Genomic DNA, 25,154 nt, shown 5'->3' on the forward strand with positions numbered 1-25,154 from the left:
AGCACAAAGCATCTCTCGCACGTTGAAACCGATGGAAAACATTCATCATAAGCTTTGATGAGCAATCGGTGGGCTTTTTTTCAAATTAAAGAAGTAAAGCAAAACTTCCAGCATGTGACGCTTGCTGTTCGAAATTGTTCATTAACCTTATTAAGAAAAGTGTCTGAAATTAGTTGATTGCGCCCTTGTTGACATAGACCCTTTAATTCAAATAGTCCTATAAAAAGCAAACCAATGGTAATAAATCGCACGATCTAGAGGACAGTTCTGATCAACTAGACAAGAAATGTCTCATGCAGTACATATTTGAATTGTTTCACGGGATGTATGGCAAGTGACACCGTTTCGTTGACACAATATTCATATTTCATTTACTTGTTTTTGATTGCCAATACTTTACTATACAAATAGCGGAAAATTCAAATTTTGAATGAAATTTTGGTTCAACTTTTAATTTATTGACAGATAGCAGATATTATGAACATATTTCCTGGAACACAATTAACCATAAATCATTATTGCAACACCTCTAGCAGGTGATGTTAATTGGACGGGTAATTTGACAGTTATGATTCCCCAAACACCTATAAGTGATAATAAAAGATTACATACATATATGCATATCATAATATTTATGGGCATGATTAATCAAGCTTAATTTAATCTAACCACTTACAACATTCCAAACATTACAAAAATCTTCAAATCAAATACCATCTTATATTTGCTGTTAGTGAGAGTAATTATGCAAAAAACCAAAAGATATTTAAACAATTCGTTTGCAACAAGTATTTAAAATTATTTTATTCAAGTTTCCAATCATTTAAACAATAAACAAGTAAGAGAGCTATATTCGGCTGTACCGAATCTTATATACCCTTCTCCAAATTATATTTTAAAATAATAATTTTAAATATTTTTGGGTAAACAAAATTTAAATTTTTTTCCAATTGCTTTTTCAAAATTGTTTTTTTAAATTTTAAAATTTTTTAATATTTATTGAAAAAAAAATTTTTGGTGAAAAAAAAAATTCGGGTTAAAAAATATTTTTTCCGATTAGGACCAATTGTAGGTCCAACTTACTATGGTCTTATATACGTCGTTGCACAGGTCTTTGAAATATCTATCATTAGATATCCATATTGTCTATATTAATGATTTAGTAATCCATATATGGGTCAAAAATAGGTCAAAAATCGAGGTTGTCCTGGTTTTTTCCTTATATCTCAGCCATTTGTGGACCGATTTTCTCGAGATATTGATGTTTATTTCAATACACAGACGGACATGGCTATATCGACTCCGCTATCTATAACGATCCAGAATATATATACTTTGTGGGGTCGCAAATGAAAAATGTAGAAATTACAAACTTATATAGCCTTGCTACTCATGGTGAAGGGTATAACTAGACAATGGTCTTACTCAAATGTCTTAACATTATTTTAACTTCTTGGCATCCGTTTTTTTTTTGTGCAAAAAATTTAAATTTCAAAATTGCAATTCATAAAGAAACGACTTTTTATATGTGGCTGTCGGTCTGTCTATCGGTCTGTCTGTCTGCCTGTCTATATGTGTAAATAATTAAACAAGTACAAATGGATTTAATACAATTTGTTAGGTAATACATGGATACTCTTACAAACATTTGTACACCTTTACTTACCATGATGGTGGTTGTGTGTTATTGATACTGAAAATATTTAATTGCCATATGTGAACGAACACCTGCTTAATACCCCATAGTCCCCCAATATATAATACATTCGAATACTTACTTACGACTGCTATTTAATGATTAGGCACAATGTAATTTAATGTGATCGTATCAAATAGAAACCAAACAAAAAATAATAAAATTTTAAAGAATTAAATATTAAAATGAGAATGATTGTTATACTGGCACCCTACTATCAAATGCACGTTTGTCTTAAAATTTTCTAGTACAAAGTTCCAATTTTTTACTTTTTTCATTCCATTAATATCCTAGCTGAAAACTTCATACATGTGTTATATAATATGTATTTACTTCATGACATATTCTCAATCAAACTTTTAGTCCTCGATAGCTCTGTCACACTTGTGTCATTTTATTATGCAGACATTTAATCAGTTTCCAGCCGAAAACTTTATAATCACTATTAGGGAAGTGAGATTAATCAATTACACATTTTCACATCTGTTAATGAAACCAGCTATTATACACATACTGTTGGCGACAATGCAATGGAAACAGTTTCCAAAACATATCATTCATTCCATGAAATATTTCTAAAAAATCAGGGGTCTCCAGACTTCGTTCAAATTTGGCATACATATGACCATTTTGATATTTCTATTTTTTCTAATTTTGGAAAACTCACTATTTTCGATTTCTAAAAAGTGAACAAATTTGTCAAATGTATTCAATGTTTACAGTGGTTGACAAAACAATGGAAACTTTTCAAATATTTCATTAGTTTAGTTTATTATTTTAACAAATATGGTCTAAACTTTGCAATAACTCAATATTTTGTTGGGTATCCCTTATTTTTTTATAACTGCTACACATCGAGGATGCATTGAACCAATTAAAGACTAATGGTCTCCTTTGAAATATTTTGCCATTCCCTTATAACCGCCCCCGATAAATCTTCCTTCCTGGTGCAATTTTGGGTCCTTATTTTACGATCTACAATTTCCCATAGATTTTCTATGGGATTGAGATCTGGCGATTGGGCAGGCCACTTCAAAACACTACCTCGTTGGATTGTAACCACTCGGTTACAACCCTAGAGGTGTGTTTCGGGTCGTTGTCGTGTTGGAATCTCCAAACTAGGGGCATATTTTCCTCAGCGTATTGATACATAACATCGTTTAATATGGTTCTGTATCGTATACCTGTCATGGTATCTTTTATAATATGAATTGGGACCATAACATTGACTAAAAAACCTCCCCATACCATAATATTGCCACGCCAAACTTTACAGTCTTATTTGTGTACTTTGGATCTAATCGTTTTCCCTTTGGTCGTCTTACAAATGTTCTCCCATCACTGCCTCTTAAATTGTATTTGGATTCGTCGGAAAAGAGGACAGTATTCCATTTCTGTATCGACCAGTTTAAATGATCCCTGGCAAATTGTAGACGAGCAGAACGGTTCTTTTTAGAAATGAGTGGTTTTTTCACAGGACGATAGCAACCAAGACCAGCCTCATTTGCACTGCAACTAACTGTTCGGGTACTTATTTCTAATTTGAAGCTATTAACAATCTCTCGAGGAGTTATTTTTGGGAATTTCTTGAACTCTCTCGCTATTAAATTATCTTGTCTAGGAGTTGTTGAGTTTTTACACAACCGGTCTCACGAAATTTCTTTATAATTATTGAATATTTGTCACAGATACTTTTTTGTTTTAAACCAGCTTTAAAATCGTTAATTATTTTATTTTTTAAGTCTTCACAAATCTTAACTTTAGCAATTTTAGTTAACTTTGAAAAAAAAAATTGTGCGAAAAACTTAGAAAAAGAAATTGTGAAAAATTACCAGAATTTAAAAATAAAATAATTGTAAACAGGATGCTTTTTACATCGTTCTTTTAAATATTATTTTCGTTTTACACTTCTTTCTTGCAGAAGTTTAAAAGTTTCCATTGTTTTGTCAGTAGCGAAATAGTGAATATTTTTAATTTTGTTCCCTTTTTTCAGAATATAATTAATTATGTTGTTTGTTTTTCAGTTAATTTATATAAATAAAACTATACAAATAAAATACAAAAAAAAAAAATGTTGTTTAAAAAAAATTTAAATTTTGGGCTACATATGGAATATTTGGAAAAGTTTCCATTGTTTTGTCAACCACTGTATGTATTCATATCTAGTAAAGCTGTCGTCCGACAGACGGATGTAGCTAAATCGTCTTAGAATCTTATGAGAACCTAGAATATACATATATAGTAATGTGGGTCTGCGATAAATATTTGCAAACAAAATCAATTTTCTTTTTTTTCTTGGACCAGCACTCAGGGTCCAATGGAACTAGGAAAATAGGTTATGGAAGGGAGGAAAGAGAGAGTAATGTTTGTGGACATTTGATTTGAATTTTCTTATATTGAAAGTGATAGCAAAGACTCCAGAAGGAAGATTATTCCGCATACGGATAGTACGGCTAAAGAACGAATTTTAACTGTAATGTGTGTCGACCCACTGTCCAGTCGGCAACGAATTGATGAGCCGTAAATTGAAGAACATGTGATGGGGGTTTTGAGAGCAAGTTCCCTAATTTCTGCAGAGCACATACCATTGTAGTATCGGTAGAACAGTGAAACACAACCCACATTCGGATGATGTTCCAGTGAGTCAATAGAGCTGGAAAACCTACTGCCACCGAAAAGCACCTTCGGAATCTTATATACGCGATCGAGTAACTCCAAAATATACTTCGAAACACCGTCCCACATATGTATTTCATTTTGGGTCAGATATAAGTGATGTAAATAGTAAGAAGGTCAGATGGAGTGACGTATTTTCTACACCGTTTTAGAAAACCAAGGCACTTGAATGCTTTCTTCGGCACTTGAAAAATGTGTTTTGTCTTTTTGAGACATGTTTATGTTGAGATCCGCTCTTTCGAGTTCGGGCAGTGCTTGATTGCTTTCCGGTAAGTTCAAATTATTTGCAAATAATTCAGCCAAAAGGTTAGATTTATCAATCGGGTCAGTGAATGATTGGCCAACCCTTAAAAGAGTAGGAATTGATGAACTAGCATTGTCCTTTATTGTTTTAATGAATGGAGCAGTAAGAACTTTGGCTCGAAGGCTCTGCTCGTATAGAGATTTTACACGACTCATTACTTTGACACACGATGATCTCGCCCTTTTGCGCTGCGAATCAGCGGGTGATGGTGGGTATAAAACGGTGTAATTAACTCTTATTAATTTGTTTCCAAAATATTATATGCAAAATTATTTTTTAAAATATTCGATCTGTAGATTATTTACACGGTTTTGACCTTACATACCTAGTTATTTTAACATGTACGTATCCTTAGCTAATTGACCACTAATAAATATGCAGTTTTAAAGATAGCCAAGTTTTGCGAGATCTTCTTTAGCTTGATCCTTCCACCGCAGTTTGGATCTTCCCCTTCTATATCAACCTTCGCGATCGAATTCGAATGATTTTCTCATGGGAGCATTCTTATCCATACGTATGACATGCCCTAGCCAGCGAAACCATTACACCTTGATGCGCTTAACTATGTTGATATCCTCGTGCAGCACATATAGCTCGTGATTCATTCGATGGCGATAATCTCTGTCGCGGCAGATAGGTCCATATATTTTGCGGAGAATATTTCTCTCAAACACCCCAAGAACAGCTTCATCTACTTGCTACCCACGCTTCAGCACCATACAGTAGAGCGGGCAATGTAAGCGTTCTATAGTGTAATTTTTGTTCGTCGAGAGAAGGTATTGTTTCTAAACTGCTTGCTTAGCCCGAAATAGCATCTATTAGCGAGAATAGTTCTTATTTTTATCTCCAAACTGATGTTAGGTTTGTGGTGGTACCGAGGTATATAAAGTTGCCTACTAACAACGTTCACATATTGATCCAGTCTTGTTGCTTCCTTGTTCGTTGATACCATTAACTTCAATTACTACCAGACCCACTTTCGCTGTATGTTGCAGTTACTTCTCGCACAGACCGTTCCATGATATCAATATCATCGGCATAAGCGAGTAGCATATGCTTTTTGTTGTAAATTATGCCTGCTCTATTAACTGCTGCATCAAGCAGGATTTTTACCAACAAAATGTTGAATAGAGGAGAGGTCTTTTCCAATTTTAAGGGCACTGCTACACGTTCAATATATATTGACCGCGATCCAGTATCGCGATATTTATTGAACGTGTAGCATACGGTATTGATGGATCGCGATCCAAATCACAGAATAACCTCATTTTGCGTGATCCATTTCAATGGATCGCGATCCAAATATCACAATATATATTGAACGTGTAGCAGTGCCCTAAACGATGATCTTGTAGCAGTATTAGCTTTGCAGGTATAGCAAACTAAAACATGACTTTAAATGCCTCTGCTGTTAAAAGCAGTTTTGTAGTCGACGAACAGGTGATAAGTGTCGATTTGTTTTTCTTGTGTCTTCTCCAGGATCTGCCGTAATGTAAATATCGGTTCTCGATTTACCAGGTCTAAAGACACATTGGTAGGATCCTTTATCTTTAGTTTTGAATAGTTCACATAGTACGCTCAATAGAATTTTGTACGCAATAGGAAGGAGACGTATATCTGTATAGTTGGCGCATACGGGTTTGTCTTCTTTCTTATGTGAAGGACACAACACGCTTAGGTTCCTGTCATCGGATATGCGTTCTTCTAGTCAAATAGTTCTACTGCCAAACCATCGGCATCAGTAACTTTGTTGTTCTTTAGGCGGGATATTGCTTTATTAACCTTCGCTTTACCAATATCCACCCGGGTGACCACTCGGTTTTTGTTAGCTTAATAATTTTTTTTATTTTGTTTTGATTTAAATAAAATGTAGACTCAATGAACAAATTTTAGAGTTCTATAATATTTAATAAAAACATTTTAAACTTTTTTAAGGTTTTTTCGATTTTTTAAAATTTTGTTCATCGGATATATGTATAGAAGTGCAGTATCACCCGGGTGGGTATTGGTAAACCACGTACATAAAAAACCTTTGGTAAAGCGAAGGTTAATCTCATTGTGGCTCAATCTCACATTCGACACCTTCGTTAATGATTGGCTCAAAGCTTTCTTCGTCACTACTATCATTTGATTTCGGTCTCTGGTATCTTAAAATTAAACTTTATTTCTGGACACCCCTAAGTAAAAGCATTGCCCAATTTTCCTTAACTTAGTATGCATGTGTCAGTTATATTTTAAATGACTGCTGTCATTTGAACTGCTACTGTTGTCATTTATTGGTTTTGCACGAGTATTTGACAGCTATTAAAAGTGATCAAGATTTTTATTATTTTTTTGTTTTTATGAAACGAATCTTAAATTGAATGTGTTTCGAGTAATGACAAATTGTTTGTCTTTAAGTATGAAACTATTGAGGAAAAGAGGCATGAGAATTTAATTAAAAGTTTTTAATGGTTTGCCATCTTAGCAGGTGATAGTAAAGTAGGCCGTAAATTCAGGAATTTCCCATGAAATTGGTGCTAGGGACTTTCTTAAAGCTATCATCAACATTACGGAATATTTTGGAGTTCAAATACAAAATATAAATCTAAAAAAATCCCACTATCCCGGTATATATATCAAATCTTAAGTATGTAATTAAAAAGTAAATCCTTGACTAATACGCAAAAAATAGTATTGGATATTGTTTTATTTTCGGTACTGAGGAAAACGAAATTTTTTCTTATTAAATAACTTAAATACAACATACGTTTATATTTGTAGGGTATTCTCATAAATAAGCATGGAAGCCACAAATTTATAAAAATAATCTTTTATTTTGTAAACAAATCTTGTAAATACCCACACACTTATGTACATCTAATACTTTATTTATTTATAATTTTAAAAAATATAAAATTTGTTAATTTTGTTTTTTCAATATTTGCAGTTGGTCTACCCATATTAAGTTTCAATTTATGGGGTGAATCGTATAAACGTGGCTTCTTCTGTAACGATGACTCGCTAATGCATCCCTACCACGAATCTACCGTGGCCAGTTGGATGCTGTATTTGATGTGTTTTTTAATGCCAATTGCGATGGTGAGTAGAAACAACATTTTTTTTTTTTTTTTAATTTCTAAATACTATATCAATTTAATTTAATGCAGTAGTAATAAACGTTTGAATGCCATTTTAATTTGTTTTGCCAGACTAAAGAATTTGAAACTTTATTTCGAATCAAGAATTGAAAGTAAAGATGAGAATTGTTTATTTAACGGCTGCTGTTATTTACAATTACATATTATTATTATTATTATCGTTGTTGTTGTTGTTATTATAGTAACGATGTCATAGCTGTCAAAGTTTGTACATGTTGTAGTTGTTGCTTCTTTACAATTCATATTTACTCACAACAAACAGTCGGCAAAAGCTAAAAAAAAATCAAAACAAAAAATTAAGAAAATAGTTTTTTTTTAAATCATTTAATTGTTTATGTTTTTAATGGTTGTTTAAACGAATAAAATTTGTTTTCTTAATTAAACAAATTGTCTTTGTTAATAGTTCAATGGCATAGTGAGGAGCGCATGACTTACAGTGTGTGGCAAAACAAAATGAAATCTGTGCTTGGTTCTTTTAAACATGTACATTAAAAACTACCAAAACCTACCAAATTTTAAATATTGTAGTAACTCTTTTCAATTTTAAAAATCAAATGTGTTAATATTAAATTAGAAAATTCATTACGAATTAATTCCTAGTCATAATTCCTTAGAAACCATAATTGAATAACTAGTTCGAGACCCATTCTTAAGAAGGCGTGGTAGTTACATATCGTTTCTGTAGAACTAGTTCCGATATTGACAATTTCAAGGAAATATCTTTGGTTAGATAACTGGCTTTGTAACGATTCCATAGAACTTGTGACGAAAGTGACTACTAAATTATCCAATTGGACCAAAGCGGCAATGCTGCTGATGTATGTATCAAATAAAGGCTATAAATTTAATTTTAACATGCTAGTGTTTGGAAAATATTCAACATAAAAAATTCCTCTGAGCAATCCCCTGACCATGAACCCTAATGTAAGTTTGATATCAAACTGTATTCTACTTAAGACTGCCCCCCAAACTACCGGATTACGGTAGTGCAATTCAAGTAGCCACGGAATATAATCAGTATCAATGTGTTTCGATCATAGATATCCACATACAAACATATTTACTGATAACAAACGATCACATCTCTGGACGAGATAGCGAGGCCTTAATCGGTTAGACTTATATGGGGTCCTAGATATGGGAGCATTGATGGAAATTATAGTGCTGACGACTTGCGAATGCCGACACCACCCGACATTTGAATGAGTTTAGTTGCGATATTGACAAGCCTGTCACTAAGGTTAAGCACCTTATTTCACATAACCTGTATCTCATTGCCAATGAAAGAGCGCAAAAGGAGAACAGACAAATTTAGACTAATATGGAAAGGATGCGACTTCTTTGGATCCCATTCGAGAAAGCTCATTACTGTTATTACTAGGTCAGAGCCTGCGACTCCCTTAGAAAGACTTTTGCTAAAGTTGAAACGACAAAGCATCTTCACTATCATTTGGGCACTTAAGACCACCATTGTCAATATAGCGCATTCCACGTCAGATTTAGCGCTTTTCAATAACTCAAAAGCGGTATTATTGACAGATTGGAGTTGTTCACTGCAAAGACTTTATTAGGGGCCTCATTTTATAAAACGTAACGTTTGGAAGCGTAAGCAATTTGTAATAAGAATACTGGGAAAAGGGTTTAAAACTTGAATAATTTCCATACAATTTTATTTTAACGTTTGCCGTTTCGTTTTACAAAATTAGGCCCTAAAATTAACAGCCTGATTATAATTTGGAACGCTTTCAAAAAGCTTTTTGGTCTCATTTTATAAAACGATGCGTTGAGAAACGTAAGCAATTTGTAAGAAGAATACTGAAACTTTGAAACTTGAATATTTTCCATACAAAATTTGTTTAACGTTTGTCGTTACGTTTTACAAAATGAGGCCCTTTATTTTGAAACATTTATACAATGTGAATTTATTTAAAGTATTGGACATTGTTAGCTATGACCTTTTTCCATCATTCTGGCAACATATTGATTCCTAGCCAAAAGAACTACATACTCATCTTTTGATACCAAGAAGATACCAACTCTGTTCAGAAGTGAAACGTATCTCAGATAGAGCGTTCTGCATCGATCGAAATAAATAGTAGTCGGACAGGGCAAGGTCTGGTGAATAAGGTGGGTGTGGCAAAACTTCCCAAACACTTCTTTCTAAATTTTTGTTAAGCAATATATGGCCGAGCGTAATCATGGTGGAATATTACGGTTTCATGTCTGGCCGCATATACTGTGGGCGTTTTTTGGCCAATGCTCCCTTCAAACAAATCAGTTGGGTTCGGTACAGGTTCCCTGTGATGATCAGGTCAGATTTCAGCAGCTTATAATAAAAATTAATGCTTGAGTAGCTCTCAATGTTTTTGAAAGAAATTGTTGAGTTTGACAACAATCTTCATGGAGTAATGCCTCCAATTCTTGGACTTCAAACATGATTGGCTGGACTGGGCGGTCTTTGTGTTCCGTGTCAAAATTACCATTTCTGAACCGCACAAACCATCTCTCGCAAGTTGAAACCAATTAAACACATTCACCATAAGCTTTGGTGAGCAATCGCTTTGCTTCAGCGGCACGTTTTTTCAAATTAAAGAAGTAAAGCAAAACTTCCCGCATATTACGATTCGTTGGTACAAAATTCGAAATTTTCGAATTAATGAACTGACAATTTTAACATAAACAATTCTGTACTTCTCGCCAAATCGTTATTGTGGACTACTTTGCTACACCACCATAGTGGGGAGGGTATTATGCGTTTGTGCAGATGTTTGTAACGCTAAAAAATATTAGTCTAACAACCACCCTTAAAGTATACAGATCGACTTAGAATCTCTTGCATAGTCGATTAAACGATGTCCGTCCATGTAAACCTTGTGCGCAGAGTACAGGTCGCAATTTTGAAGATATTTCGACAAATAGCTCAGCCCAAGAACGGAGCCTATTGAAACTGGCAGAAATCGGTCCATTATTTCACATAGCCCCCATACAAATGTCGTCCCGAAATTGGACTTTATCAGTCATAAATGTTTAATTTATACAGGTATCATCACAAATTTTGCTCCAAACAAGTTTTATATATATGAAATTCATGTCACCAAATTTTAATATGATCGGTCCATAATTACTCATAGCTTCTATATAAGACCCGCTTCCGAAAATCACTTTAACGTGCATAAATCTCCTAAAAATGTTGGTATACACATAAAATTCAACATAAATAACATTCATATAGACATACAGGTATGTTCTGTAATCCACGTGATTTCAAATCACATACCGTTTTAAAATCACACATGTGATTTGTGCCTGTTCTGTAAATCACACTGTTATTATATTTTTCGGTGTGATTTTAAATTTTCGAAAGCACAAGAAAACAGCTGATTCGTTTATTTTAAATGTTTTGTTTTGCTAATAATTTTGTAGAAATATTAAAGTGAAAATAAAAAAATGCCTGGAGCTTCTGTTATATCTTTAATGGAATTAAAAATAATGGAACTACATTTTATAAAAATTTTGCAAAAACTATGGCGCAAGCTCAACCACTATGTCAAAAAGAAAACAAAACAGTAAAGCTGCCACAGTACATTGCATTTTTTTTCCAATTTGCGCAAAAAACTTAACGCATATTGATAACTTATAATATAATCTAACAAATATTATAAATTTTATGACGAATTCTATAATTAATTTAAAGATATTGAACATATTTTAGACAAACATTAAAAAATTTTAGTCCGGCAAGCTTCCATGTATTTTCGAAAATCATAAACAGCTGACAACTGAAAACAAACCTGAAACCACAAAAGAAATCACAAAAGCAAATAAACTTATTACAGCAGAAAAGGTGTCTCTAGATTTTTATTAAATTGTAGGTGTTTTTTTAATAAAACAAGTAATTCTATAAGAAAATTAATAAAGGACATATTGTTTAATTTATTTTAATATTTTCCATTCAATAGCCGCAGAAATAACCAAGTGATTTGAAAACATTAGTGACTTTGTTGAACGTTTTAAAATCACAAAATTATGTGCTCAGAACACCATTTATGTGATTTCAAACCACTTTTATAAAATGTGATTTGCAGAACATACCTGATAAACAACAAAACCAAATTTTATGGCGATCGGTCCATAATTAGTCATAGCTCCCATATAAGGTACACTTCCAAAAATATCTTTAACGAGCATAAATCTCTTAAAAATTTCGGTATACATAAATAACATGATCTAATTTCATGGCGATCGGTCCAAAATTAGTCATATCTCCCATATAAGGCCCACAATAGCTTTAAAAAATATCTATAACGATCATAAATCTCTTAAAAATTTTGATATACACATAAAATTAAACACAAATAACTTTCATATAGACATACATAAATAACATGATCTAATTGCATGGCGATCGGTCCATAATTAGTCATAGCTCCCATCATAGCACTCTTTCGAAAATCATTCACGAAAATAAATTATTGAAATTTTAAAAGAAATATGATTTTGCTTATTTACTTAGTGTAGGGTATTATCGGGCTTGACCAACCATACTTCTTACTTGTTTTCAATACTAAAATTCTTATCACTATATCAAATATATTGTTACCTCATATCAAAAATGGAATAACATTTTTATATATAAACTTAACCAGGCGCGGATTTGTTCTACATATTTTCTTTACTTTTTTATATGAACACTTTTTGGTTTTGGGGAGGGTGAATTCCTATTTCACCCCCTCTGGATCCGCGCCTGACTTTAACACTCATGGTTGAGGGATATAAAAACTTCTTGTCTCAACGACAAACATTGAAAATCTGAACTCATATTATATTAATTTAGTATTTAGTTCCTATAACTTTTGCTTAATTTAATGCTAATGATTTTCATGGGTATGACAGCTCATAAACTAATAAGCATGCGATATTACATTCACGTGCTCATCTCTAATAAGTTTAAAAATAATATGGCATTTTTAGTTTGTGCTTCGAATGCAAGTACAAGTTTAGTACTTCAAAAGTATAACAAGATCGGCTGCATTATAAAAGTGGAAGCAACAACTGCCTGCTGAAGTAACAAATGTAAATAATAAAAAAAAACTAAACTATTCAAATAGCAGACACTGCTAGAATTTAAAAATTCTGGCTGCCTGCTTAATTCAACAAATGTCTGTATATTTCTATTTTATTATATAGGAAATCATAATGTTAAATATTGTTTATCTGCATTTTAAGATTTAACATTTGAGCATCGTTGGCAGCATTATTTATGCTCGCTTTGATCTTAATCCAGTGATGTTCAAAAATAAAAATGAAGATATTCGGTGAGAGAGCTACCCAGCAAACATAATGTCAAACACTTAAAATAATAACAAAATGAAGAAAGTTTAAATTTAGAATTTTTGTCAAATAAAACCAATTTATTAAATGAATATAATTTAAATTTTAAGGAAATGAAAGAATATACATTATACGGCCGAAATACTCTCTAATTTTTTATTTATTTTTAACTTTGTTTTTTTGTAATTGAAACGCGTGTGTTTGCTATGCTTCATCCAAAAACCAACCAACAACAATGCTTATTGAATTTCTGAAAAAATGAGACATTTATTACTCTCTTTAAAAGAGCGTAACAAATGTGTTTAAATTTTTTAAACAATTGTTGTATGGGATGAACATCACTGTCTTAATCCAAACACAGATACATACAGATACAAACTCGTGGTAAATAAGCAAATTTATTGTAGGAATACGTATTTACTTACCACAAGTATCTGTAACTCTACAGGCATTTTAACACTAAATTACAGCCACAATTTTCTTTTTTTTTAATTTTTTTTTTGTGTGGTTTGGATGCATGTTTGTTTTTATCTTAAAGAACTTGTTAAACTTTTTAACTCTTTAAATAAACTAAAGTTAACAAAAGCAAGAATGACTGAAATGCCGGCAAATTGAATTTTATTATTTACAATAAAGATATTCGAAGATTTATTTAGAGATTAAAGGCGGCTTTTTATTATAGTTTAGATTTTTATGTGTGGCATAGAAACTAATAAAACAAGTAGTGGAAAAATGAGATGTTAATTATTGTGGGCAACATATTTTGTTTGAAATTCTTAAAATCGCTTTTAAAACTATATAGACTGAAATTTCACTTAGCTGTTGCCCTATTTTGTCATACATTTCGTTACGTATTCGATCATCTTATTGATCTTATGTTTACTTATCAAATATCCCTATTGGTTCCTAAGTTATTATGGATGAAAGCCAAAAAATTAACTAAGTTTTTCTTGAAGTTTTTTTAAAAAAAGTGTAAATAAATCTTTAATTTCTAAACGGAGAGTTCGATCTTAATAAAATTTCCAGCTTTTCCAATAACAATTCGTAAACATTTGTTTAGTTATTAATTCTTTATTAAAATATCTCTTAATTTCGCCGACAAGATCTTGCACGAATTTTCATTTCCACAAATTTCAGAGACGAAGTATAATAGGTGATTCTATACCAGTGTATGCCATTTGCTGTTGGAGTATTTTCCACATGATAATAGCGCCCATTAAGATTACTATACAAATAAGAGAGATATGGCTTTAAATATTGAAAAAATCATTAATTAGAAAAATATAATTAATTACCTCTGATGACATTCATTATACCACCAGCCACCTTCAAATGTCTGGGCACAATCTCCAACAGGATTTTGATCATTTCTACGATCTTTAGTTGAAAACCATTGATGCAAATGATAATTCAAACTATCTCCAGCATTGCCCCGGAATCTGCCTAAATTTTTAAGCTTATAATTCTCCGATTCACTGCCCACAACAAAATGACTATAGCTGGCATTATGTTTACTGCCACCAAATGTTTCCATTTCAACTAATAGTTCATAAGTTACTCCACTATCCGTAAGCCGGTGCAACGTTTCAAGACCTATAAAAAATTCCCCATCTTTATTACCGAAACCTACTTTGTATTCATTCCAATTGCGATAGAAATCTACACTGCCATCCTGACGTCTCTGTATGACAATCCATTCACTATCTTTTACATTTACACAACTCAAATCTGTCGGTGTAACATTTTGTTGGTCCTTCATGAATTGTTTAAATTGATTAATATTTTCTTCATATTTTAAGGTTTTCGTTTCTAGTTTAATTAAACGTTCATTCATATTCAAGACATGCAATGTTAGATTTTGATTGCTATTAATTAATTGCATTAATTGTGCTAACAATTCAGTATTATTGTCATTATCATCTCCCAAAGGCTGAAAGAAATTAATATTTTAGGAGTTTTTTTTTTAAATATTTTTGCATTTAACGAATAATTTGTAATTATGTACTTACATTTTCAATGCCTTTGACAATTAGCACATTGAAGACTAGCAGCCACAAATATAAATCCATGATTAATTAGAATAAATAATTTGTATTCTATTATACTCATTTAATCTAATTTAAACATTTTTAACAAATCAGTAATATGATAAGAGTTGGTCAATTGTTTTAAGCTTTTTCCTGGAAAATTAAACTTGTTTTATTTCACAATCATTTGAAAATATGCATAACTCATAATTCTGTGATGACCCAGTGGTATATTTTGAAATATAGAAATGAAATCATAGAGCTTCCCTTCAATAGACTAAAACTAACTCAGCTGTCAGTTAACAGGTAGATTACATGCGAGCAGATCAAGGAAATAATTTCTTACTTAAACTATAATTAAACAAGTAAGAGAGCTATATTCGGCTGTGTCGAATCTTATATACCCTTCATCAAATTATATTTTAAAATAAAAATTTTAAATGTTTTTAGATAAACAAAATTATTTTTTTTTTTTCAAAATTGTCTTACAAAATTTTTTTAATTTTTTTTTTTCGAATTTTCAAAATTGTCTTTCAAAATTTTTTTAAATTTTTTTTTATTTTTGGAAAATGAATTTATGACAAAAAATTTTTTTTGATAAAAAAAATCGGGTTAAAAAATATTTTTCCCGATTTTGACCCATTATAGGTCCAACTTCCTATAGCCTTATAATAATCGTTGCAATGCAATTGAAATATCTATCATTAGATATCCATATTGTCTATATTAATGATTTAGTAATCCATATATAGATCAAAAATAGGCCAAAAATCGAGGTTGGCCCGGTTTTTTTCCTAATATCTCAGCCATTTGTGGGCCGATTTTGTCGATTTTAAATAGCAACCGTATCATGTATGCAAGCTATTTGGGGGCTACGGAAAGTTGATTTCAACATACAGACGGATAGACTGACATGGCTATATCGACTCCGCTATCTATAACGATCCAGAATATATGTACATACATATATACTTTGTGGGGTCACAAATGAAAAATGTAGAAATTACAAACGGAATGACAAACATGAGTGACAAGGGATATAGTCGTATACTTTGCCACTCATGGTGTAGGATATAACAACATTTTTTGGTGAAAAAAATTCGAGTTAAAAAATATTTTTCTCTATTTTGACCCATTGCAACTTTGGCTTAAATATACGTCGTTGCAAAGGACTTTGAAATATCTATCATTAGGTAACTATCTGGACTGATCCAGATATAGATCAAAAATAGGCCATAAATAGAGGTTGTCCTGGTTTTTTCATCATATCTCCTTTTTAAATGCATATAACTTTGAAGTCGGTCATGATTTATAAACAATTCTTTTTCTGTTTAAGATATACAATTGTTGTCAATCCAATAAAATAAAAACGGAAAAAATCGGGAAATATTTGGACCCGCTAATATCAAAAAACTGGAGAAGGATGGGTAAAAATGTTGAAAATTTAATATTAAAATGAGAATATCTCCTAAGGTATAAGAGATAATTGATAGCTACGACGAGTAGATTCTTTATGTGTAATTTTTTAGAAATAGGAAATTAAAAATGTAACATACTCGAGGTGTCATAATTTGTGGACCCCTGGCCGCTAATCTGGTGCGTCCATGAGGTCCAAGCTCAAAACTTAACCTCGACAACACTACCTCTCTGCGCACATCAAATTTCATTGAAATCGGACTAAACAGATTAATTTCCCTCTATTTTTTTTCTTATACCACTGTGAAGCGTTTATAGATTTTGCATATTTTAGGTGCCTTAATTTGAGGCCACACAATAACGCTCCTAAAACGTTTGTGGAATCAGTAGTAAAAACTTGAAATTGAAAACGCCTCTGCTATAGCTGTGTGAAATTTCTTGTCAATCGGATTAGCCAGTTAGAAATGGTAGATTTATTTCCAAAGTATTTTGATTCTACCCCCACTGAATAAAGGTAAGGCATAATTTTTGCCGATTTCCTTCAAATCCTTAATGTTTTCTTTTTTAGAGAAATATTTTAGTCAATCAGATATTATATGTAATGGGTCGTTGTCCGAAACATGGTATGGTGAAATTTTCAAATTTTATGTTTCAAATGCGTGTAACTCAATTTTCTATTGGGTGCATAACTTAGATAGGCAGGATTTTTCATAATTTTTAGCTTTATTCAAAGTTAATTATGGCCTTTCCCCATCTTTCTGGCAACATGGATTCCGAGCCAAAAAAACAGCACATATTTTGAGACTCTGTTGCAAAGTGAAGCGTATCCCAGAGATAGCATTCTGCATCGATCGAAATAAATTGTAGTCGGACGGGACACGATCTGAACTATAACCCGCTTTACAAAACTTCTCAACCACTTCATTGTGAATACTTTTTACAGGTATTGCAACATGTTGTCGAGAGTTGTCATGATTAGGGTTTTTAATTTCCCGACCTTTTTTGATTTCCGGGAATCGGGAAATTTTTTTCTACATTCCCGGGTACCCGGCTATTCCCGAAATATATAATGATACTGTAAATTAGGAATATTATAGCCAAATTTCATATAAAAACTTAGTGTTATAATTATTAAATATCAGAGCTTCGAATTAATTAATAAAATTTGAGCTTAATTCACTAAAATCTTAATCCGTAATTAAAAAATTTCGGCCTTTCGTCCATAAATCCATTCCTAATATTTAATTTTTTAGATTCATTCCAAAGCCTTTGTTTAAACTGAATTAATTTTAAAGTCAATTAATAACAGAATTTATTCAAACTTTTAATGATTAAATTTTTGTTAAATCAAATCATTTACAAAATAAATTGAAAAAAATTGTCTTAAATCTTTTTGTACTAGATTTTAATTGAAGAAAAATTTAATCATTTAATAAATTTTTGATGCTTTTTTTAAAGGATTTGAAGAAGATAAATAAATTCTATAAATAATGAATTCTTTTTTTAAATTTTCATACGAAAAACCCCAAATAGTTTTTAATACTCGGGATTCCCGACTAAAAATCCCGAGAATCCGGTACTGAATAATTGGCAAAATTCCCGAGAAATTTGTACCGAGAATTACCGTGATAAAAACCCTAGTCATGATGGAATATTACGGTTTCATGTCTGGCATTCGGTACAGGTTCCCTGTGATCTGGTCTGACCATATTTCAGTAGCTCATAATAGGTAGGACATTAGCGTAAGGGATATTTAGCTTTGGTATCGATTCGGCTGGTTGACCGGGCTTCACATACCATCTCTTATGCTTCGGGTTATCGTAATGGATTAATTTTTCATCGATTCGGTGCAAAAATGATTTTCTTTTATAGCATTTCGGTCATGCAAAGTCGTCATTTAAGGTCTCTCGCCTTCATTTCATATGGTATTTCATTACTTTTAGATGATTATACTCACACTGAATAAATGATTTTGCAAGCTCTTGTTTTCCGCGTCAAAATCATCACTTCTGAACCGCACAATCCATCTCTCGTACGTTGAAACTCATGGAACACATTCACCATAAGCTCTGATGAGCTATCGGCGGGCTTCGGTGGCACTTTTTTTCAAATTAAAGATGCAAAGCAAAATTGGACATTTTCGAAGCATAAAAAAACTTTGGTGTTTACTAGGGTATTCAATCGGTTAACCGTTAATCGGTTAACCGATTAATTTTTGTCGGTTAACTGTTCGAATAATTCAAAATTGGCGATTTTCAAATAACAAATAAACCGATTAATTTGTGTCGATTAACCGATTAACCGAAATTTATTATTTTTGCACTTTTTTGTATTTATTTTTCAATTTTAATTCAAATGTCAAAGTAAAATTACATATTTGTTCGAACATCCAAGAATCATGTTTAAGGTATTTATAGACGGCAACACTGCGTATTAATATTTGTCAAAAACTCAAGTATCATACTACAATTTCATCTCAAAACAAAATTTGATCGGTATTCGAAATTTGTTTAAAAAAGTTTTTATTTTCATATGTATCGGATATCGCACTTGATCAACAAGAGGGTATTAACTATTTAAAATTTCACATTTTTTTCATTTTCAATTGGAAAAGTGTTAGTACTCAGTATTGCCGTCTATTAATACCTTAATGAGTATAAAACCTGACATATTTAATTTACATGTATTTGTCGGTTGAGAACATGCTAATAGACGAAACTGGAGACACTACGGAAATAAGTTTTTATCAGAAATTATCGAAATTAGTAAAAGTATTTCTAAAAAATCCAAAAAGGACTTCAATGGTATAATGGAGATTTTATATGCTTAGAAAAATAACTGAGATATTGGATATTCTTTACCATGTCTTACTTTCGATTTCACTAACATCTACAAACAGCGATAGAGTGTTTTCCAAGTCGAGTTTTATTAAAAACTAGCTGACCCGGTGCGCTTCGCCACCCCAATTAGAAGAAAGAAATAGTACTATCAAGTCCCACTTTGTGAATCTAATTGTAAATGTCTAATTTCATATTTCTGGGTCCATTATTATAGAAAATGCAAAATGTGTTCCTAGTTTTAAATTTTTAGGTTTATTATTATAAAATATTCAAAAAGTACCATTGCAATAAGAAAATAGTGCCATTGATCATCACTTTTAAATTCGCATTCACTAAACCATAACCCGTCAAGTTTGAAATTTAGATTTGTATATCATTTCATATATTATCAACTAATTTTGTTTCTATAATACTTAAGAATTAATAAATTATCACAAAACCGAAACCGATCGGTTTTTAATTTTTTAAAACCGAAACCGCGGTTTTGAAATTCTTCGATTTTTTGGAAACTCTAGGTCCATTATTATAGGAAATTCAAAAAAGTACCATTAGAATATATAAAAAGTACTAAAAATCCCCCACTTGTGGTTTCCTACTCACTCGGGTCCATATAAGCTTAATTGTATGGCTTTAGGTTCATTGGTGAAGAAATTACAAAAAGTACCATTCGAATAAAGAAAAAGTACCAAAAAGTCTCACCTAGAATTCTAACTCACTTAGGACCATGTATGCTTAATTTCATGTTTTTAAGTCCATTGCTATAGAAAATTAAAAAAAAGTACCATTAGAATAAACAAAAGGTACCATGAGATATCCGCTTGAATTTTCAATCACTTAGGACCATATACGCTTAATTTCATATTTCTAGGTCCATTATGTTACAGAAAATTCAAAAAGTACCATTAGAATATAGAAGAAGTACCAAAAAGCACCCACTTGTAGTTGACCACCCACTCGGGTCCGTATAACCTTTATTTAATGTTTATAGGTTCATTGGTGAAGAAATTACAAAAAGTACCATTTGAATAAAGAATAAGTACCAAAAAGTCTCCCCCTAGAATTATCACTCACTTAGGACCATATATGTTTAATATCGTGTTTCTAAGTCCATTGTTATAGAAAATTCAAAAAAGTACCATTATAATATAGAAAAAGTACTAAAAAGTATACACTTGTGGTTTTCCAGTCACTCGGGTTCATATAAGCTTTATTTCATGATTCTACGTTCATTGTTGAAGAAATTAAAAAAAGTACCATTCGAATAAAGAAAAAGTACCAAAAAGTCACCCCTTAGAATTCTCACTCACTTAGGACCATATATGCTTAATTTAATGTTTTTAAGTCCATTGCTATAGAAAATTAAAAAAAGTATCATCAGAATAAACAAAAAGTACCATGAAGTATCCGCTTGAATTTTCAATCACTTAGGACCATATAAGCTTAACTTCATATTTCTATGTCCATTATTACAGAAAATTCAAAAAGTACCATTAGAATATAGAAAAAGTACCAAAAAGCAGTCACTTGTAGATTCCCACTCACTCCGGTCTTAATTTCATGTTTTTAGGTTCATTGGTGAAGAAATTACAAAAAGTACCATTCGAATAAAGAAAAAGTACCAAAAAGTCTCCCCCTAGAATTCTCACTCACTTAGGACCATATATGCTTAATTTCATGTCTCTAACTCCATTGTTAAAGAAAATTCAAAAAAGTACCATTAGAATATAGAAAAAGTACCAAAAAACCCACACTTGTGGTTTCCCACTCACTCGGTTCCATATAAGCTTTATTTCATGTTTCTAGGTTCATTGGTGAAGAAATTACAAAAAGTACCAATCGAATAAAGAAAAAGTACCAAAAAGTCTCCCCCTAGAATTATCACTTACTTAGGACCATATATGCTTAATTTCATGTTTCTAAGTCCATAGTTATAGAAAATTTAAAAAGTACCATTAGAATAAAGAAAAAGTACCAAAAAGTCTCCCCCTAGAATTCTCACTCACTTATGACTATATATGCTTAATTTCATGTTTCTAAGTCCATAGTTATAGAAAATTCAAAAAAGTACCATTAGAATATAGAAAAAGTACCAAAAAACCCACTCTTTTGGTTTCCCACTCACTCGGTTTATATATAAGCTTTATTTCATGTTTCTAGGTTCATTGGTGAAGAAATTACAAAAAGTACCATTCCAATAAAGAAAAAGTACCAAAAAGTCTCCCCCTAGAATTCTCACTCACTTAGGACCATATATGTTTAATTTCATGTTTCTAAGTCCATTATTATAGAAATTTCAAAAAAGTACCATTAGAAGAACAAAAAAGTACCTATAGTACAGTTCACACATTTTGGTACCTAAATATTATCCCCTATTCCTAACACTAACTTCACTCAAATACATATCAGCTAACTTTAATCTCGATAACTGAAATTATTTAAAATGTTAAAAAAGTACCATTAGGAGAAAATTACCAATTTCCCTTTTCTTACTTGAACACCCCTCAAGTTTGAAATTTAAAAATATTCCATTTTGCCAAAATTGTTTATGCTATAGGCATGTATCAAAATATTAAAATCTGTGTTAATGTGCCCAAGAATAAATATGTTTTAAAAAAAGTACCAAACTGTTTACCCGGATTTGGCCCAATATACACCTTGGTACTCGAGTTCCAAATAACACTCTGTTAGTTAATTTTTGTATGAATCCAGGAACCAACGTTAAAAAAATTATCAAAATTGGCTTAATTTCAAATATAATGTATTTTCCCGATTTTATCCCCTTTTTGGTACCTTTTTTATCCCCATTGAGGTGGTACAATTTCATTCAAATAAATTTATGTAATAAAATAAATTTCATAATAAAATATTCGTATGTCTATGTCAAATTATAGAAAAACATATTTTATGAAAAAGTACTAAAAATTAACACAATTTTTATCCCTTAAAGGTTTGAATTTCCAAAAAGTACCAAACTTATATTTTTTATTTTTTGTTAATTAAAGAATACGATTTAAAATTTGTTTCTATGTTTATTAGTTTAAAAGATACATAGGGTGCAAAAAAAGTACCAAAATACAGTTTTTACCCGTTTTCTCCCCTAAAAGTTTCGAATTTCCAAAAAGTACGAAACACCTGTCAGCTTATTTTTGAAATGGAGTAACATGTTATTTTAATTTTTTTTGTATCTTTATTAGTTTTGAAGATATAAGGTTACCGAATTTACCCGTTTTTACCCTTTTTTACCCCCTAAACGTTCGAATTTCCAAAAATCCCTTCTTATCGGATCGTTTTGGGGAGGGAGGAACCCACAGTTAAAATTTCGTGATTCTAGCTTCAGCCGTTTGGGCTGTGCGATGATGAATCAGTCAGTCAGTCAGTCAGTAACGTTACTCTTTTATATATATGGGGAATTTCATGTCAAGTGAACCAACTTTTGAAATCGATGTCTTCCGATCGGGATGAAATTTGCACCAAGGTTAGCTCTATTGGATAGTAACTCAGACACAATTTTTCAACAACATCGGTCGAGAACTCTCTGAGTTATAGGGGGTAAAATTTTGACAATTTGGTCAAACAGGGGTTTTTTCTTATCCATGTAACTTATTACCTATTGTTCTTAGCAAAATGTGTCCCAAATAGAATAGATAGCTATTTCTTCGATCTTTCGAAAAAAAATATTTAAAAAAAAAAATAAAAAATTTTTAATATTTTTTTTCCGAAATCAAAAACTTTTTGACTTTTTTTTTAAATTTTTTCTTAGGTCTTTTCCTTTAAGACCTATTTTGTCACTTAGGAAGATGTGAGTAGGATATCTATTAAAATAAAAATGTTGTAACTCAAGACATTCAATTATTGACTTTTTTTTTGCAAATTCGAATTTTTTTTCAAAATGGGCCCTTTTTTAAAAATTTTTTTTTAGTCAAAAGAAAGCTTAGGTCCATTCCTTTAAGATATTTTAGGTCCCTTAGTGGGATACGAGTGGGATATCTATCAAAATAAATATTTTGTAACTCAAGATATACAATTTTTGATTTTTTGGCAAAATCAAAAACTTTTTTGACTTTTTTTTAAAATGGGCCCTTTTTGTAATTTTTTTTTTTTGCTATAAAGAAAGCTTAGGCCTATTCCTTTAAGATGGTTTTGATCGCTTAGTGGGATGCGAGTGGGATATATATCAAAATAAATGTTTTGTAACTCAAGACATACAATTTTTGTGTTAAAACATTTATTTTGATAGATATCCCACTCGCATCCCACTAAGGGACTAAAAATATCTTAAAGGAATGGACCTAGGCTTTCTTTTGAGCAAAAAAAAAAAAATAAAAAAAGGGCCCATATTGGAAAAAAATTTTGATTTTGCAAAAAAAAATTAAAAAATTGTATGTCTTGCGTTACAAAATATTTATTTTGATAGATATCCCACTCGCATCCCACTAAGGGACTAAAAATATCTTAAAGGAATGGACCTAAGCTTTCTTTTGACTACAAAAAAAATTTTAAAAAAAGGGCCCATTTGGAAAAAAAATCGTATTTGCAAAAAAAAAAGTCAAAAATTGTAAGTCTTGAGTTAAAAAATATTTATTTTGATAGATATCCCACTCGCATCCCACTAAGCGACCAAAAGGGTCTTCAAGGATAATATCTAAGCTTTTGTTTGACCTAAAAAAAAAGATTAAAAAAGGGTGCATTTTGAAAAAAAAAGTCAACAAAGTTTTTGATTTTGCAAAAAAAGTCAAAAATTTAATGTTTTGAGTTACAAAATATTTATTTTGATAGATATCCCACTCGCATCCCACTAAGCGACCAAGTAGGTGTTCAAGGAAAATATCTAAACTTTATTTTAAGAAAAAAAAAAAAAAAAAAAAAAAAGAGAAAAAATTTAAAAAAAAGTCAAAAAAGTTTTTGATTTCGGAAAAAAAATATTAAAATTTTTTTATTTTTTTTTTTAAATATTTTTTTTCGACAGATCGAAGAAATAGCTATCTATACTATTTGGGACACATTTTGCTAAGAACAATAGGTAATAAGTTACATGGATAAGAAAAAACCCCTGTTTGACCAAATTGTCAAAATTTTACCCCCTATAACTCAGAGAGTTCTCGACCGATGTTGTTGAAAAATTGTGTCTGAGTTACTATCCAATAGAGCTAACCTTGGTGCAAATTTCATCCCGATCGGAAGACATCGATTTCAAAAGTTGGTTCACTTGACATGAAATGCCCCATATAGATAAAGAAAATTAATTACTTTTTGGTTGAATTGCTGTTTTGTCTATTTTGTATTTAAGTACAGAAAATTCGTGGATATATTTTCAGTTTAAAATTTAAATAGAAATTATTCGGTTAATCGATTAATTTAAAATTAACCGATTATTAACCGATTAAATCTTAACCCCGATTAATTATTTGCTCGATTAACCGATTAAACCAAAAACCCGATTAATTGAATACCCTAGTGTTTACACTATAATGAGCAATAACTAGTGATGAGAATAAATGACAGATATGTACTCTTCAAAATGACAGAGTATATATATGGGGAATTTCAATTCAAGTGAACCAACTTTTAAAATCGATGTCTTTCGATCGGGATGAAATTTGCACTAAGGTTAGACCTATTGGATAGTAATTCAGACACAATTTTTCAACAAGATCGGTCAAGAACTCTCTGAGTTTTCCAAAAAAAAAATTAAAAATTGTATATCTTGAGTTACAAAACATTTAT

At 31.3% G+C, this 25,154-nt stretch overlaps 2 protein-coding genes across 2 annotated transcripts in view; one reads left to right on the top strand and one right to left on the bottom strand.

Moving 5' to 3' along the window:
* Nucleotides 1-25,154, top strand: part of wun2 (wunen-2) — a 56,674-nt gene that overhangs the window by 18,020 nt on the left and 13,500 nt on the right. Inside the window, exon 2 of the mRNA XM_065512066.1 lies at nucleotides 7,606-7,757. Within this exon, the coding sequence (XP_065368138.1) occupies nucleotides 7,606-7,757 (152 nt within the window). The remainder of the gene's footprint in view (nucleotides 1-7,605; nucleotides 7,758-25,154) is intronic.
* On the bottom strand, nucleotides 14,230-15,216 carry LOC135959733 (ficolin-1-like). Its single transcript, XM_065510760.1, has 3 exons — nucleotides 15,157-15,216; nucleotides 14,443-15,077; nucleotides 14,230-14,372 (listed from the first exon to the last, which is right to left on the bottom strand). Exons 1-3 carry the CDS (start codon nucleotides 15,214-15,216, stop codon nucleotides 14,234-14,236), a joined length of 834 nt encoding a protein of 277 aa, XP_065366832.1. The 3' UTR covers nucleotides 14,230-14,233.

The sequence above is a fragment of the Calliphora vicina genome, chromosome 5 (assembly GCF_958450345.1).
Source record: "Calliphora vicina chromosome 5, idCalVici1.1, whole genome shotgun sequence".
Lineage (NCBI taxonomy): Eukaryota > Metazoa > Arthropoda > Insecta > Diptera > Calliphoridae > Calliphora > Calliphora vicina.

Coding starts and splice junctions, on each gene's coding strand:
- LOC135959733 (XM_065510760.1), bottom strand. CDS start 15,216: ATGGATTTATATTTGTGGCTGCTAGTCTTCAATGTGCTAATTGTCAAA. Junction 15,078..15,156: donor TTGTCAAAGGCATTGAAAAT/GTAAGTACATAA, acceptor AATTTCTTTCAG/CCTTTGGGAGATGATAATGA. Junction 14,373..14,442: donor TATAATGAATGTCATCAGAG/GTAATTAATTAT, acceptor TTATTTGTATAG/TAATCTTAATGGGCGCTATT.